The sequence below is a fragment of the Trichomycterus rosablanca genome, chromosome 2, assembly GCF_030014385.1.
Source record: "Trichomycterus rosablanca isolate fTriRos1 chromosome 2, fTriRos1.hap1, whole genome shotgun sequence".
NCBI classification, from domain to species: Eukaryota; Metazoa; Chordata; class Actinopteri; order Siluriformes; family Trichomycteridae; genus Trichomycterus; species Trichomycterus rosablanca.
In genome coordinates, this window is record NC_085989.1 from 6106469 (window position 1) to 6125888 (window position 19420).

Consider the following 19420-nt stretch of genomic DNA (forward strand, 5'->3'; position numbering starts at 1 on the left):
TTACTGTCTGAAGTCTATCTGTTTCTACATGCTGTTTTATATGCTGTTCTTCAATGGTCAGGACTCTCCCAGGACCACTTCAGAGCAGGTATTATTTGGGTGGTGGATCATTCTAAGCACTGCAATGATTTTTTTCCTGTATGACAAGAAGATGCATTTATTAAGTATAAATGTCATGACATATATAAGTGTCTGAATGAACAATGATACAAAATAACTGTTTGATATCTGTGTGTGCAGATATTCCTATTTATTTTGTCTGGGTGCGTGTGTACAGTAGTGTTCAAAAAAATAGCAGTGATTTTAAAAAAGAGAATAAAGCACAAAATCATTATAATAACTTTTATTTCCATAAATGCAAATGCACTGAAAATACTACACTTTCAATTCTAAATCAAAACATTAACAAAATTTAGCCAGTTTGTGTTAATCCTTTACAGAAAATTAAGAAAAGTGAATATTAGGCTGTTCAAAATAATAGCAGTGCCAGCATTTTTCTTTAAAAACTCAAAAAATTTATCTATAAACTGAAAAAAATGTTTGAGGTTTCACTTTACTTTAAATTACTGAACTAATATTTAGTGGCATAACAATTGTTTCCAAGATCTGTGTTGCATGGAGTCGACCAACTTCTGGCACCTCTGAACAGGTATTCCAGTCCAGGATGATTAGACGACATTCCACAGTTCTTCTGCAATTTTGGGTTTTGCCTCAAAAGAACGCATTTCAGATATCAGCCCACAAGTTCTCTATGAGATTGAGGTCAGGGGATTGGGCTGGCCACTCTATTACCTCAATCTTGTTTGTCTGTAATCAAGATGTTTTGGGTCACTGTCATGTTGAAACACCCATTTTAAGGACATTTCTTCTTCGACATAGGGCACCATGGTATGAGAAACATCCCCATATCATCATTTTGTACCACCATGCTTTACTGTCTTCACAGTGAACTTTGGCTTGAATTCAGTGCTCGGGGGTCATCTGACATACTGTCTACGGCCACTGGACCCAAAAAGAACAATTTTGCTTTCACCAGTGCACAAAATGTTGAGCCATTTCTCTTTGGACCAGTCAATGTGTTCCTTGGCAAATTTGAACCCATTCAGGACACGTCTTTTTCTTAACAACGGGACTTTGCAAGGAGTTCTTGCTGGTAAATTGGCTTCACTTAATCATCTTCTGTACTCACTAGTAACTTCAGATGTTCCTTGATCTTTCTGGAGATGATCATTGGCTGAGTATTTGCCATTTTGGCTATTCTTTGATCCTTTTGAACAGTAGTTCCACGCTTCCTTCTGCGTCTTTCAGGTTTTGGTTGTCACTTCAAGGCATTTGAGATCATTTTAGCTGAGCAGCTTATAATTTGCTGAACTTCTCTGTATGTTTTTTCCATCTACAGTCAACTTTTTAATCAAAGTACGCTGTTCATCAGAACAATGTCTGGAACAACTCATTTTCCCCAGTATTTCAGAAGGAAATGTGCTATGACCAACCTGTGCAACATTTGCCCCCCTCCTACCTTAAATAAGGGCCAAAATTGACACCAATTCTTCTGCAGAATGCATGACTTCACCATCTGAACTCCTCACTGCTATTATTTTGAACAAGCCCCTTTCAATCAATGCTTCGATTACTCAGAATGAGCGGCATGCATGTCCTAATTGTTGGGTTTGTTTTGTTTTCATTACTCTACTATACTTTCAAGTAAATTATTTGCTATGTAGAAATATCACTTCTACTAAAAACAGTGATTCATCAGGTTAATGGTGTTGGACTGCTATTTTTTTTAACACCACTGTACATGCTATATTGCATTTCTTTGGCCCTGTTTTGGTTTTGTATGATATCATTCCAAGCTTACATTCCTGACAGTAGGCATTTTCAAACAGGCGTGTTGTTGACACTGGAATTGGATTAGATTGTATTCAGAGCTCAGAGAAAATACTACGAATGAACACAGAATGAGTTATACAACGTAATGAGTCACATGAAAGCTGATGTGTGTTATTACTGAGATAACGTTTATCGTATATGTACTGAAAGAAGCTGAAGTAGATAAAGCAGCGTTATAGTCGATGAATAATGTGGACAGGGTGTGGCTCTCCGTACACAAAACTGCTCTGCATATGAACTCGTCTCATGCAGGTGAAAAGATGCAGTCGGTACAGCACACGTGTCGGAGGGGGCGTGTGTCAGTTGCGGCGCTTCTCAGTCAGCAGTGGAGGGTTGTATGGGTACAGAGGATACTTAATGCAATCAGGGTAATTGGATACGACAAGATTAGGGAGAAAATTAGGGGAAAAATGGGTTTAAAAGGAACATCACCAAACGTCTAGATCATTTTAGAGCAAGAATTGATCTGCAAGCGCAAATAGTTCAGCAGTTCAGCAAAGTACTTAGAAATTTCACCATCTCCAGTCCATAGCATCATTAAAAGATTAAGAACCAGGATAAATCTGTGTGTGTAAAGTGCAAGGCCAAAAACTAATATTAAATGCTGAGGCCTTTAACCCCTTAGACAGCACTGCGAAGATAAATGAATGAGTATGATATTTAAATAATTGTTATTATTATTCTCTCAGTAATATAGCAGGTAATTAGGGTGCACAAGGGTTTCGGAAACCTTGTCTTTGATCATTAAGGCATGTCCAGCTGGGTTTCCTCCCATTCAGAAATGCAGAAGGTGAATCGGCTACTTCAGATTGCCTTTGTGAGCAAGTGTTTGGTTTCCTGTAATAGACTGGAACTTTGTCAAGGCTGTGTGTTAATTTTTCACCTAGTGTTTCGGGGCTGGCACAGGACCCATGGCAATCCTAAATGTATAAAGCAGTTACTGATGAATAAATAATGATGAATATGGAAGAAAAAGGAAGAAAAATAATTTTCCTATTTCACTATATTCCCTCATGTCCTTCATTTTGCCAGCGTTCAGTCTCTTACTGTGTATTTTCCATCTTCCTCTGCTCTTTTTATCCTCAGTGGTGTTTTTGTAAGAGTATAAGAGAAAATAAATCTATTAAAGTATTCTGTACACTTTAATTTAATAGTAAAAACGTGGTTCATTTTTAATGGTTAGGTGTAGAAATTTGATTTATGAGGGGTACAGCAGCCACCCAGATTCTCCGTCTGGTTTAGTTTGGGCTGAAAAATGGATATTTATGTGGTTTGTAATGGTTTATGGAGAAACAAAATTATATTCTCATTGCTCAATTTCACTTTGTGTGTGTATGTGCACGTTTATGTCCTGACTGAAATACACTTGCTGGCCAGCATCCCAGGCAAGTTGAACATGACAGACAAAAATGACACTCGCCCTCCTACAACCGACCCTCCAAACCCCATGGCTGTACTGTAATATGCTGCTTCACTTTTACAATGAAAATTTATAACAAATTGCTTAACTTAATCTGAAATGTTCACGATCAGGCTGCATTTCTATGAGCATTTGTGGCTTTCATAAATTCAAAATGTGTGTTGCTGCAGTGTTTGAGGGCAGTTTATTTCCCCTATTACAAACCACATACTACATAGTAAATAGTTTAAATAGTTCCGCCACCAATGGATCTGTACTAATTGTTCATGTATTTGGTACATCATGGTGTGGATTGAGACACAGCCGTAGATTGTAAGCTATACATACAAATTGTATACTGGACATGAGAACTGAAAAAACACACAGTAATAGATGGCCTATACACTGATCAGCCATAACATTAAAACCACCTCCTTGTTTCTACACACACTGTCCATTTTATCAGCTCCACTTACCATATAGAAGCACTTTGTAGTTCTACAATTACTGACTGTAGTCCATCTGTTTCTCTGCATGCTTTGTTAGCCCCCTTTCATGCTGTTCTTCAATGGTCAGGACCCCCACAGAGCAGGTATTATTTGGGTGGTGGATCATTCTCAGCACTACAGTGACATTGACATGGTGGTGGTGTGTTAGTGTGTGTTGTGCTGGTATGAGTGGATCAGACACAGCAGTGCTGCTGGAGTTTTTAAATACTGTGTCCACTCACTGTCCACTTTTTTAGACACTCCTACCTAGTTGGTCCACCTTGTAGATGTAAAGTCAGAGACGATTGCTCATCTATTGCTGCTGTTTGAGTTGGTCATCTTCTAGACCTTCATCAGAGGTCAAAGGACACTGCCCACGGGTCGCTGTTGGCTGAATATTTTAGGTTGGTGGACTATTCTCAGTCCAGCAGTGACAGTGAGGTGTTTAAAAACTCCAGCAGCGCTGCTGTCTTATCCACTCATACCAGCACAACACACACTAACACACCACCATCATGTCAGTGTCACTGCAGTGCTGAGAATGATCCACCACCTAAATAATACCTGCTCTGTGGGGGTCCTGACCATTTAAAAACAGCATGAAAGGGGGCTAACAAAGTATGTAGAGAAACAGATGGACAGAAAAGTATAGTTTATGTACACTTTTGACCCAAACTGTAAGTCATTTCATTCGTTTACTGTTTGTTTGTAATCATACCTTGTTTTTTGTGTCCCAGATATCGAAGAGACTGTGAACAACGTGAGAATGATGTTTAGGCCCTGATGCCCAGCAGTATGTCAGGTGAGCCTTTTAATCAGTTCACGACCCAGCTTTAATGTTTATGGCCCTGTCAGCGAACAAACAACATTTATTTTCTGTTAGAATTTACTTGCACTTGCATTTGTGAGGTGTCATAGTGATGTTGGACACGAAGGCTTAGCTCACACACTGGGTCATAAAGTATAAGTTGTCAAATTTACATTTGCCCTTTTCCACTCAAACAAATGTAGGGATGCAAATTTGTAAACTGTATATTCATACACAAAAGCAGCAGTGAACTGTGACTCAACCTCAGCCCTGTAATGCACCCTTCCCTCATCTAAAACAACAGCCTAGTTTACTGTGTCCTCTCCTGAAGTACTGCAAAAGTTAAAGAAACAAAAAGATAGTAAGTATTTTCATAAAGTAATAGTGGTGTGAATTGTGGTGTGGAGATCCGTGTACCTCTGGTCTTTAGTTTTTCACTTCAAATCCCAAGGTTGAAAAACAAGAAAACGGGCCATTATTCGTTTTTCGTTTCAGAAAACAATATTGAAAAACGGAAAACGGGGCGTTTTTTGTTTCAAGATCAAAAATCAAATAACAAACAAGCAGAAATTGAAAAACGGCTCGTATTTTAATTTTCCAAAATCAACATTTTCTATCAGTTCAACTGGAAATAAACGCGTAAGCGTGTGCATGCGCTGACATGCGTATATTTCATGCGTACAGTGGGGTCAAAAAGTATTTAGTCAGCCACTGATTGTGCAAGTTCTCCTACTTAGAAAGATGAGAGAGGTCTGTAATTTCATCATAGGTACACTTCAACTATGAGAGACAAAATGAGAAAAAAAAATCCAGGAAATCACATTGTAGGATTTTTAAAGAATTTATTCATAAATTATGGTGGAAAATAAGTATTTGGTCAATAACAAACAAGCAAGATTTCTGGCTCTCACAGACCTTTAACTTCTTCTTTAAGAAGCTTTTCTGTCCTCCACTCGTTACCTGTATTAATGGCACCTGTTTGACCTTGTTATCTGTATAAAAGACACCTGTCCACAGCCTCAAACAGTCAGACTCCAAACTCAACCATGGCCAAGACCAAAGAGCTGTCAAAGGACACCAGGAAGAAAATTGTAGACCTGCACCAGGCTGGGAAGAGTGAATCTACAATAGGCAAGCAGGTTGGTGTGAATAAATCAACTGTAGGAGCAATTGTAAGAAAATGGAAGACCTACAAGACCATTGATAATCTCCCTTGGGGTCAAGATCTCATCCCGTGGGGTCAAAATGATCATGAGAACGGTGAGCAAAAATCCCAGAACTACACAGAGGGCCCTGATGAATGACCTGCAGAGAGCTGGGACCAAAGTAACAAAGGCTACCATCAGTAACACACTACGCCGAGAGGGACTCAAATCCTGCAGTGCCAGGCGTGTCCCCCTGCTTAAGCCAGTACATGTCCAGGCCCGTCTGAAGTTTGTCAGAGAGCATATGAATGATCCAGAAGAGGATTGGGAGAATATCATGTGGTCAGATGAAACCAAAATTGAACTTTTTGGTAAAAACTCAACTTATCGTGTTTGGAGGAAGAAGAAGAACCCAAGAACACCATACCTACTGTGAAGCATGGGGGTGGAAACATCATGCTTTGGGGCTGTTTTTCTGCAAAGGGGACAGGACGACTGATCCGTGTTAAGAGAAGAATGAACAGGGCCATGTATCGTGAGATTTTAAGCCAAAACCTGCTTCCATCAGTGAGAGCATTGAAGATGGAACATGGCTGGGTCTTCCAGCATGACAATGATCCCAAACACACCGCTCGGGCAACGAAGGAGTGGCTCCGTAAAAAGCATTTCAAGGTCCTGGAGTGGCCTAGCCAGTCTCCAGACCTCAACCCCATAGAAAATTTGTGCAGTCCGTGTTGCCCAGCAACAGCCCCAAAACAGAGGAGATCTGCATGGAGGAATGGGCCAAAATACCAGCTACAGTGTGTGCAAACCTGGTGAAGACTTACAGGAAACGTTTGACCTCTGTCATTGCCAACAAAGGTTATGTTACAAAGTATTGAGATGAACTTTTGTTATTGACCAAATATTTTTTCTCATTTTGTCTCTCATAGTTGAAGTGTACCTATGATGAAAATTACAGACCTCTCTCATCTTTCTAAGTAGGAGAACTTGCACAATCAGTGGCTGACTAAATACTTTTTGGCCCCACTGTATAGAGAGTGTAAATCAAGTACAAGTGTTGAAAAAGTAATAATAAAGTGACAACGTGTCCCCTGTTGTTCTGACTTGTGTTTATATATTTGACGTGCATATCTTTGCTCTATCTGCAAAAAACAAACATTATGGGGAAGCGATTTCTGTACTGGACGTTGTACACCACCGTGGTCATGTTAGTTTAATACTTGATGATCGCCTGACGTCCGAGACGTCATTTATTTATTTTTATATTTAGTATTTCTTGTTCTCGGCCAATAAACATCCAAAAATGAATAAAATTGCACGAACTAACTTTGCAATAAATAAGGAGCAACAACAATCACATATATTTCAAAAAGTTATTTGGTTAAGTTTTAGTTAAAGCTATTTCTTAAATGAGAGGTTCATTTGCGATAATAAACTAAGGGAGCGTCTAAATAGTGCATGAAGAAGAACGATGATTAAAATGCATTAAATGTTGTAATAGTTACACAGTCACATGTACGATTAGTTATGCCTGTATTACAGAATTGAGTTCTATATGGTAAAAAAAATAATAATGTAAATTTTGTGATGACGGTGAGCATTCTTTTTCTTATAATAGCCCTTTTATTTAGGAAAAATAGTTCTTGTGTGAATTACAAAAACAGGGAAAACGTACGGCAGACACAAAAGTCAGAACAGGGGATGCGGCGTGACAGTTTTTCTCTGTCTTCTCAACACTTGGGCTTGATTTACACTGTCTAAATGAAGCAAATATACACGTCAGTGCATGCGCGCACTTGCACGTTTATTTCCGGTTGAACTGATAAAAAAAGATTTCGGAAAATTTAAATACGACCTATTTTTAAATTTCTGCTTGTTTGTTATTTGATTTTTGATCTTGAACGGCTCGTTTTCTTGTTTTTCAGTTTTGGTTTTTGAAGTGAAAAATGAATAACCAAAGGTACACGGACCTGTGGGTTCTGTGCACATGATTTACAAAAGAGTGGAGAAGAACTTAGTGATGATCTCAGTGATGAACACAGGAATTACAGCTGGTTCTTTCCGGCATTTCTTTGACCTTCCTGCATTTTTTTCTAACGCTTTGATGTACAAACAACGTTCTTTTCCTCCCTCGGGCTGCTGTCAGTTTCTGCAATGTAATGTAAAAGTATCTTTATATTAGCTTCAGAGCAAGCAGACTGGTGCACACATCACTGAAAACACAAGATCATACAGAATACATTCTTTTTCTTTCCTACCTTTTTGGAAATCGATTTTTCATCTTCGCTCTCTCTCTCTCTCTATAGCAACTGTGTTTTCTATAGTTTTCTAGTTGATGGTTTAAGAATGATAAATAAAGTGTCATTTCGGAAAGAGCCAGAAACATGTATTTTTATCTCAGATAAGGGTGACGGCTTGTCCTACAACAAATTTAAGTGTAAGCATCTTATTCTTCTGTTAAAATTATATATTGTTTATCATTTCTTTAAGTTGTGGTTACATTTATTTGACGAAAAGCTACAGCAAGGTTTATCGGATAAAAGTTTTATATTGCTGTTGATTCAGGGACTTTATTAAGCATTTATTAATGTCAATACCCTTAGCACATTAATTAAGTTAGATGGTCTTAATATACACCATACTGCCAAACATATGTACAACACCTGACCATGAGGCTGTTGGACATTTAGTTCCAAAATTATGGGCATTAATATGAGGTATCTTCAAAAAGTTTCCACACTTTTTTTAAAAACTCATTTATTATTTTATTAAGAATTTCAAAAACAAATGACATCACATTTCTACCTAGTCACCTTTCGATGCGCTGTACCAACTTTTTAATGCCATCAGCAAAAACTGTTTTTGGTTGAGCGTGTAGCCACTGATGCACTGCTGCTTTCACATCATCACATAATAATCTTCTTTCCCTTAAAGCTTCTTTGCGCGTCCAAAAAGGTGGAAATCAGATGGCTCTAAATCCAGACAATAAGCTCTCTCAGACACGACCAATTACTACTCCTCCCACCCTCACTGCTTCCAACCACAATATAAAAGTGTGGAAACTTTTTGAAGATCCCTCGTATTATACAGTGGATAATAGGGAAGTACAAGTACAGGAAGTAAATACAGGAAGTATTCAACCCCCTAGATTTGCTGTGGATTTGATTTTGAATGGATACAATGGCCATTTTACCAATCAGTCTACACTTAATCACCCATAACGACAAATTAAAAACACATATTTAAAGTTATTCAAAAAAGCTAAAATACATTATTTACTAAAGTATTTAGACTGTTTACTCTGGTACTCCAAATTGTGCTCAGCTACATCCTGTTTGCTGAATACCTGTCTCCATAAAGGCCGACAATTTACACTTTACTGTCAAGACAAAAACAAGTCTAAGGACCTGTCTACGGTTCTCTGTGATCAAATTGATAATTCTGAAATGAAAGAAGCTTGGCACAGAGAGATGACAGATGAAGAGAGAGATGAAGTACCCAATGTTTACTCTGTAAGAGCTCCAGAAGGGATGTGCAAAGATGGAAAAACCTGCAGGATGGACAACAATCTCTGAGACACTCCATAAATCAGGCCTTTATTGCCTGCGTGACAAGTTGGAAGCCACTGTTGAGTAAACAGCCCACGACAGCCAACTTGTAGTATGTTAAAGAGCATGTAAATGATTCTATGGTATAGTTGAATCTGAATTTATTAGACAAAACAGAAAGCACTATGTATGGTGAGGAACCTCAGTGGTGGCAGCATCATACTACGGTGAGTGGTATAAATTAGGAGACAGACAAATGTAGCCAAATACAGGAACAGCCCAATCTCAGCACACAAACCGGATGGCACATCTATACGTTCCATTACAAAAAGGTTTGCTGTTTCTCCCAGCACTGTCTCAGGATCATAAAGGAAATTTCAGAACACATATCTGGACAGGGCCATCGGCCCAGCAGCAGGGCCAGTATTTGCCTGCCCCTTTGTACAAACAGGAACAGGAGGAGCACTGACAGAGCCCTGCCCTTCAGAATGACCTCTAGTGGGCTACTGGTGTGCATATTTTTAACCAAACTGTCAGAAACAGACTCCATGAGGGTGGCATGTGGGCTCAGTGTCCTGAAGCATCGTGAAGTTTTATTGCATTCTGGCACTGGCAGGTTAACACTGATGTAAAAGAGTCTCGAGACGCCGTGGTGAACGTTATGCTGCCTGTAATATCATCCAGCATGACCAGTTTGGACACAGGTCTGTGTTGGTCTGGGGATGCATATCCTTGTAGGGTCGCACAAACCTCAAACCACAACTGTAGGCATTTGCTTTAAAAGCTCTATTACAGCAGTAACATCCTTTAGTAATTGTGTTTTTATAAACAATATGAAAGGGCTTGTAGTTTTTATTCGAAAGTCTTACAATCAGTGTTGGATCAAACAAAGAGAGAGAGAGAAAGAGATTAAATAAATGAGTTCAAGATATTTCTAACAGATATTCCTGTAACACAGCTGAACAAAAGATGAACTCACATTGTTTCTCACTCACTCACTGGATGTGCAAGCATTACTGGAAATAAGATGAATTATTTCATGAGGGCAGGATTTACTGTCAAGGCAACTGAGCACTGCAAAAAAAAAAATCAAATAAGTAATCAGCATGCAAAGAGAAGTAATTTATAAATTGTTGTCTGTGGACAGCCATGCTCAGGTCTGGAAAGCATTATGCATATTAATAGATGAAAAATGATTTTCCTTTTAAAGCTTTACTGTAGAGAAGTACTTCACCTGTGGAGGGCGCCAAAAGAAAACTGTCAATCTATTCAATCTGGAACTTGCGTAAACAAGATTAAATACTTCTTAATCAGACCATAAATAATAATAATAATAATAAATACATTTTATAATGAACCCCTGAAAGTAGCAATAAATCATTTATGGACCTTGAGAGTAGTCAACAGTGTTAATAAAAAATAAACTGGTGACTGCATGATCTCTACTTTTTGCATTAGGATGATATGCCCCAAAGGATAAAAACATTACAGCTCCGAATTTGTACATGGATTTTCAGACTATATTTATATTATAGAGTAATTATATAATATTTTATATTATTTCTGATGGCAAAGATTCAGTGTATGCTTGTGTAAACATGTCTCTTTAACTTGGGGCCTTTTAATGCTTGAGCAGCTTGTTTGTTTAGATTCTTCCCAAATTTTAAATATTACACTTCTGATTTGATTGTCTGATAAATGTGTCTAAATGTGTGTAATTTCAGTAGATACTATCTGACATAACACTGACATAAGAATGTCATAAACCTGGCATGGCAGATCAATGGTCATAGGAGTTAATTTCAGTGATTATAACTATAAATCAGATTTAAAACACTTATTAATTAGTGTTTTATTAGGAGCACACTTTACTGTCATGACAGTGTTCTTAATATGGAATAAAGGGCAGCACGGTGGCTCACTGGGTAGCACTGTCACCTTACAGCAAGAAGGTCCTGGGCATATTCTCCTTACAGCAAGAAGGTCCTGGGCATGTTCTCCCTGTGTCTGTGTGGGTTTCCTCTGGGAGCTCCAGTTTCCTCCCACAGTCCAAAGACGTGCAAGTGAGGTAAATTGGAGATACAAAATTGTCCATGACTGTGTTTGACATTAAACTTTGTAACCAAAGTGTGTAAAACATGACGTTAAAATCCTAATAAATAAATAAATAATATGGAATAGCAATATATGTCATATAGTAAGAAGCTGTAAAGTAATTGTGGAGATATTTAACTAAAATTGTTAGTGCTTTTATATCCAATCATAATACTGGTACCTGTTACCAACTCAGCTGTTAATTGTGAAATGTTTAAAAATGATATTCTATACATTTTACACTCTTATTTTGCCCCTGTCCCAACTTTTTGTGGATGTTGCAGGCATTAATTTTAAAATTTGCTTATATTTATGAAATATAGTCAAATTAAACAATTCAGTATTGCCGTACAAAATACACCTTCACTAGTTTAACCCACCAGAACAAATCTTGTACTTGTTGTTTCTACATCGTCCCAAGTCTGTTATTGCATCACTGGTGTGTAACCAGTAAATGATGTGTAATCCAAATTAAGCTCTGATTCATCGACAGTCTGGTCTGTTTCACCCCCAGTGCAGAAAACAAAATAAACCCTGTTCATTGTTAGTACTGGTTTTATCAGGAGTATGTTTGGGAATAGAAGTGCTTTTGTAAACCCACTGGGCCCAAAAGTAAACTTACAGAATCTTACATGTGGCATCAGTGGTAAAGATGGAAGACGCTGTTTGTCTTGGTGAAGGGTTTTTCAGGGTGTGATTCGAAAGCTACCGGGTCCTGTCTCAGTAAATCTATTTCAACGCTTGTTAATGATTCTTTTTACTGTTTACTGTTCATTAATAAATCTAACACTGGTTGAACACATTGTTATGATGATAAATTGCCACATATTTACTGTCTTAAAATACTTTTTCAAAAAGTTAAGATAAGACATAAATTAAGACTTAGTAGACCATTTAAGACAGAACTAAGTCATTTTGTTTGTTATATGTTGTTAGAACATATTATTTCATAAATTAGTGTGAAATCCTATTGATCATCACCTGCTGCTACACTGACCAGATCAATATGTAAAGCTTATTTCAGCTCTGCTGCATTGATAGAATCGACACTTGTGCAGTTGTCTGTGTGTAAGCCCTGACCTTAGTGCTGATTATGACTGGACGAGGTTTTTACGGACTTTCAGGGACAAGCAAGCGTTTTGTCTGCTCACCCGAGGCCTTCAGTCAGAAGGTGGCCCGAGCAGCATGTGTTTTTCAGGTAATGCCATGTCGCTGGGGGACATCTGGCTCAGAAAGCCATGTCAGCCCAGGCCCTATCCCTGCTGCTCCAGGGCCCGCTATCTGAAAACTGTACATGACCAGCGATGAACCCCTGAGACCTTAAGTGATCAATTACAGAGGGAATAAATGGGTGGGAAAGCTCACTTGTAGGTCCACTATTAAACTGAGGGAGAATCTTTCATGTTCACTGCTTGATCACAGGAAGATAAGTTTAGTGCTTTAGGGAAATATGGCTAAAAGATGGTAGGAGAAAAGGATCGAACACTGACAGACATCAGTGAATGAATAAATATGAAGTGAAATATGAAGAGGACAAAGATTTGGAAGGAAATATGATTGTGATAGAAGCTTTTGTTAATATAGTAGAAGGACTGTAGTTATTTATTTTTGATGTTAATTGTGAAACACAGGTAAGCCTCCTGCATGTTTTGGTGCATTATTTGTCATTTCTAGTACATGCTCTAGATTTTTTGGGTAACCCTGTACTTGAACCTCATGTCATAGGGCAGCAAAATGGAACAACATGACAATGAAAAATTACAGTTCCATTTTAAACCTTCTACTGTAAGTAGATTATTTGTTAGTATGGAACCAATAAATATGGCATTGACATGGCATTGCATTGGTATAATTTTGTTGTGAGTTTCCAGTAGTCATGATAGCTGCTGTAATTTTTGATGCTATTGAACCACCAACACACAACTGCCATAACATTGGCATCACAAATCTCACTTAGTTCTTATAGAAGATAATACATTCTATAATATGTCACTGCCAAGCCTGTGGCAGCATCATAAATGAATATAGTAGAGTTTCATTATGGCTCACTGATACTGATTTCTAACATGTGAGATAAGCTTATGCCATTGTGTGTTGGTATAACTGTCACAACATATGAGTTAGAAATAGTACATTATGACATACAGGACATTATCTGTTATGATCTGTTCACCAGATGGTCATGTCAGGTAATGTCAGTGTTATTCCGCAAGGTTTAAACAAATGTAGTTTATGATTTAAATACTACATTTATACTAGAGTCATATGCCAACATGGTCTAATTTCATGTTTTGTTCATTTTCTGAGTAAAAATTAGTTAACATCCTTTACAAGGAACAGATAATTTAATGCACTGTTACTGTTTATTTGTAAAGTTTAACAAGAACAAAAAGCTGTGGCAACACATATACAATAAATGCATCTTCTTTAATGATGCAGTGCAGCAGTGTCATCATGCTATGATACGACGTACACTGCAATTAATAATTTTAACCACTTCCTACCTTGGAATTTAGCTGATAAAGTAATTGTACCTGCTACACTATATATCCCTAATAATTTGGACACATGATTATGAGCTTGTTGGACATCTTTATTCAAAACTATGATAATTAATATGTTATGATATAGATTGTGTCTATATCAGTTTTTATTTAGTCTGTGGGAGCTTGTGGATATCTGTTTTATTTTAAAAAGCATGTGTGAGGACAGGCAACTGTATCTGACAAGATGGCCAGGCTCACAATCAAAGTTCCAATTTATTGGGTTTGAGGTCAGGGCTCCATATAGACCACTTTACATCAAACTTATCAAACCATTCGTTTATTGACCCAGCTCCGTGCACAAGAACACTGTCATTCTGTTATTCTAAAACAGTGTGGGTGAAACACCCAAACTTAATAATTAAAAAGAGTGTCCACATACTTTTAGCTAAATGTTTATTAGTTACAGCAGCAGAATTGCTACCTATTTTATTAAATGCTTGGCAATGACAGTGATGTATCTGTTTTTATATGTTAATCCAGGTTTATTTGATATAAATGACTGATGAGGGAATAAAGATTGTTGTGTGGTATCACTGCCTGTCTGGAGTTGTTTATCAGTCTGGCTACTTTAGGACTTAAGCAAATACCACTGAAAAATAATCCGCCGTGTGAGGACATCACCTCATCAAAAAGTTAAACAGTGATCAGCCTGCGGTTGAGAGCAGATTTGCCTCAGAGGCCCCTGCTATTAACAGCTGTTCCATGCTGATCGCTTAATTGTCTTATCTGTCGCTGTCTGCTCCCGGAGTACCATTTTCTGTCATGTCTTCTACTATTTTATTTTATTTGTTTTTGCCATGAGCTACGATAATACAATTTTGTCAGATATTATTGAGTACTGTCAAATCAGTTGCTGTTTTAAAGCCTTTATATGTTTAGTATTTTGTTAACTAAGATCCTGCTCACTGAAATAATGTTTGTTAAGCATGTATGTGGGATACAAGACCTGACAATATATTCCTCAAATATATCCTTAAGGTCTTTTAGTGGCTGATTTTTTTTTCTCAACCAATATAAAAAATAGATTAAGTTTAAAACTTGAAATTAGACCTTATATTACTGTAATACAACACAATAAAGTGTGTAAAATGTCAAAGGTTCTGAGTATTTCAGAATCCGGTGTATAGAAAGTACTCAGACTTTTGATTATTGTGTGGTGGATTAGATTTTGAAAGGATATAATTGTCATTTTTACCTACTCTATAATTTACACTTAATCACCCACGACAAAGTAAAAACATATTTTTAGGGTTTTTCCAAAATTAAAAATCAAAACTCAAATCTCTTATTCAAAAAGTATTCAGACCCTTTACTATGACACTCTAGATTGGGCGGCACAGTGGCTAAGTGGGTAGCACTGTCGCCTCACAGCAAGAAGATTCTGGGTTCAATCCCCAGGTGGGGCGGTCCGGGTCCTTTCTGTGTGGAGTTTGCATGTTCTCACCGTATCTGTGTGGGTTTCCTCCGGGTGCCCCGGTTTCCTCCCACAGTCCAAAGACGTGCAAGGGAGGTGAACTGTAGATACAAAATTGTCCATGACTGTGTTGGATATAACCTTGTGAACTGATGAATCTTGTGTAAAGAGTAACTACCGTTTCTGTCATGAATGTAACCAAAGTGTAAAACATGACGTTAAAATCCTAATAAACAAACAAACAAACACTCTAGATTGTGGTCTGGCTCATACTCTTTGCTTGAATTATTCTTAAATTGTGTCTAAAACTCCACCTGCTGCAATTTGAATTGACTGGACATGGTTTGGAAAGGAACACAACTAGATCTATAACACCCAGCATTTACACTTCATTAGAACAAAAACCAAGCCATGAAGTCCAAGGAATTGTCTGTGGGTGTCTGTGATCAAATTGTGGTGATGCTTAGAAACAAATCCATAAAATAAAGTGTATGGATTTAAATTTAAAACATCCTGCATCTGGTCACTGGGTACAAAATGATTAGTGGTTTGTACTCGGCTTCCTTTATATTAATGCACTAATAATAAAGTATTGAATTAGCTGTAACCAGATTAGGATTTTTTTGGGGGAATTTTTTGAGTGACCACATGACCATCTTTTTGTAAAGTAGGTGGATTAATGTGCGGTAGTACATTACATTGGGATTATCTCGAGTAATATCAAGAGGGTTTAGCACATTATCATCACATGAGATCATGAAGTGATTCGTAATGGAAATCAATACTCTTCTGGCTGGTGATGGCTTCAGCTTGTGATGGGTTTGACTGTAAGTCTTCTAAACCTCTGAGGAGCTTGTCAGTTGCAGTTATCATCATTGACACAAAAGTTGTGTTTTAGTTGTGATATTGATTTTGTATCGCCATATTAAGAAGTACCATGAGCGTGCGTGAATGTGGTAAGTACGGCAGCAGAACACGTTTAGAAGATTCTGGTCAGGAACATCATGTCTGATGTTAATCTGAGGGAGATCTACTTTAGGATTTGAGGAGTCAGCTTAGAAGAACGCATAGTCATAAATCTTCCAACCAACATGGCAGGGCAAGGGGCAGGTGGGGTGGGTGTTCCATTTTGGCTTTCCCCATATAAAAAGCTCGGTGTCCTCTTGGAATCTTTCATACCATTGACCTCACATCTTAGTTTCTGCTGATATCGTAAAATTTAAATGCATTTCCTGTATTTTGTTTTAATTCCTGAACTTTTTTAATGATCGCTGAAGATTTTGTTAAATTTCTTGTGATACAGTGCACGTAAACAATGCACTATCAAAATATTGCCTGTGACGTTTGCTTGTGACGTTCATAGCAAACCATGGTCATTCATTAGACAAGTGACAAAAGTTTAAACGCATTCGTCTTTTTTTCTTATGGTCGTTGTGTCTTAATAGAGTGTAGTGATGAATTACTGCATGCAAGACATGTACGAAATGCCGCATGGCACGGCAGGAGTTTACACTGTGCAAGGTGGAGGAGAGTACTGCATGTATGGTAATGATGGACCCACTTTCGGTCACTGCGAGCCTCAGCCACTACATCATCACCCACCGTGCATGGAGCAGGCCTGGCCACCCAGCCAGCCGTACCCTTGTGCTTACCCAGGCACCTATACAGGCAACAACTTGCCATTTAAGAGTGAGTTCTGCAGCATGGAGGTGCCGCTGGGCCACTACAACCAGAACGAGTACTTCTCTGACAGCAGGCCGGACTTTTCTCAGATTCAGTGGATGCAGGTGCCAAATAAGAAAGGTACTGAGGATGCTAGATGGTGCAGCTAGATAGACAGGATAGTGTGTAGTAGTGGGTTTGGAGATGTCAAAAAATTCTAAATGTGATGTCTGAATTACTTAATGATACTTAATGATTTAGGTATCTGTTTGAAAAGTGTACATTTAATGTCTTATATGTTACATGACATAACACTACATTGAAATGATAGGTGGTTACAGTATGTCCTGATTTAAGTATTTGGTAATATGTTTTATGGAAGTAAAACTGGACTGTTTTTGTCAACAATGCTGACATCTAGTTGTAGTTTTTACAGAAGGATATAAGGTATTCTTGCAATGCAATTATTGTGTAACATTAGCACACTATTAACAGTGCAGTAGTAGTAAATAGATTTATTTATCAGTTCACATTGTTACACTTACCTAAGTCATTTCAATTAAATTTAAATACTGAAAATGATCATTTACCTAATAAGTGCACATTTCGTTCTCATGTTTATCGCTGTATTTGTGTATCGGCTTGTAATTTTGCATATTTAAATCACTATAATTAAATGACAAATCATTTAATGGGAAGAATTTTCTGGTTTTGCATGAAATGTAGTTAGTTGGATCATGCAGTTCAGATTTATGCAAAAGATTAAACATTTCATTTCATGCTTTGTTGGCTTCTAAACGGTTTACCAACTTAAACTGTAGTGCACAGCTTTTATTTATTTGCTTAATTTAACATTTTAGACATAAAAGGTCTATATGCTACATTTTATATTATACTTAAAATCCATTTATAAACCTATAAATCTTCAGAGGTTTTTATTTTATGATATTAGTATAATGGTTCTGTAATTACACTTTAGCCTGGAAGGGTAACTCACTTTTCAAGACACTAACTTGGATGCTATTATTTATACAAATTAACATCGTCTGCCTCCACTTTTTACTGTCTTTTCCCTTTAATTAATGTATTTATTTTTGGTATAGCTCATTTCTAATCATTTATTTGAAGTTGGAAAATGAACACATGGAAAAATCTGTCGATAAATAAATGTATACCGGTGATAAAATTGTTTTAAATCTTTTAAATGAAAATCTTTTAAGGACAATTATCATACAACTAAGCTCAAACTTAACATGCACCCAAACTAATAATAAACATTCATGGACATCTTCGGTTTTGAAGAAGCAATGCTTAGTGCTCATTCTAACATACTAACAATAGACATATTATCTATCTCAAAACTGTAATGTATGTATAAGTACACATACACTCACTTAGGTTTTTTTTTTTTTTTAAGTCAGACCTGCTATTAGACTGGTACAAAAACATTATTCAAAATATCTGAATACATGTATTTGGTCTTTTTGTCATCTAGCTACTAAATTAGTGATAATCCAGTAAACAATTTTTAATACACTTTATTCATTTTTTTCTTATGTATTGTACAGACACAGGAGCAGATGGCCTAAACCTACTGGACAGTGACCTTCTGGCTTCCTATTGATTCCAAACCATTTTGATCAATATTGTAGCCGAGTCTCACGTCTAACAGCAGCATGAGCTTTGGGGAGTTAACTTAGCTTGCAGCTGGACTTTTTTTATTGAAATAAAACACAGCAAGCAGTTTTAAAGATCTCGTCTTGCCAATAAAACCTGATTTTTATGTTACATGTTTTTGTATTATCAGTGACCACTTGACTTTTTTATGTTTCCTAATTTGTCTGCTTGTTAAAACCTCTTACAAGTATTACTAATTAGAATTCGGTATCTTTCTCATGTGTTTCAGGGTACATACCAAGTTACCTGGACAAGGACGAACTTTGTGTAGTATGTGGAGACAAAGCGACAGGATATCATTACCGCTGCATAACCTGTGAAGGCTGCAAGGTAAGACACTGTACTGCATGTATGTGTTATACATTGTAAGTATAAATAATATACATTGGTTTTCCAGTCTTAGACAGTATTAAAAATGCTAATAAAATCAAAATGCAGTGCTTTCTAAATCCTATTTGTGCTGTAATGCGGATGTTGCTGTAATTTGTGCTGATACTTCTCGTGTACCATTCCTTAGTAATATAATTACTTAAACAATCATTTAAATGAAATGAAATGGGTGTTTGTTGTTGTAGACATAAATGCTAATATAGAAATAGTAAAATAATTTGTTTGCTGGTACAGACACAATTAAGAATATATCAATAGTAAAATACTGTAGGTGTTTGCCGTTGTTGACATGGATGGTAATATATTAACAGTATAATAATGCAAGTGTTTGCTGTTAGACATAAATGTATAAA

At 37.2% G+C, this 19420-nt stretch overlaps 1 protein-coding gene across 1 annotated transcript in view; it reads left to right on the forward strand.

The window, feature by feature from the left end:
• thrb (thyroid hormone receptor beta) overlaps positions 1 to 19420 on the forward strand; it is a 101374-nt gene that overhangs the window by 70799 nt on the left and 11155 nt on the right. The window contains exons 3-4 of the mRNA XM_063010388.1: positions 4518 to 4582; positions 18907 to 19007. Of these exons, the coding sequence (XP_062866458.1) occupies positions 4564 to 4582; positions 18907 to 19007 (120 nt within the window). The 5' untranslated portion in view covers positions 4518 to 4563. The remainder of the gene's footprint in view (positions 1 to 4517; positions 4583 to 18906; positions 19008 to 19420) is intronic.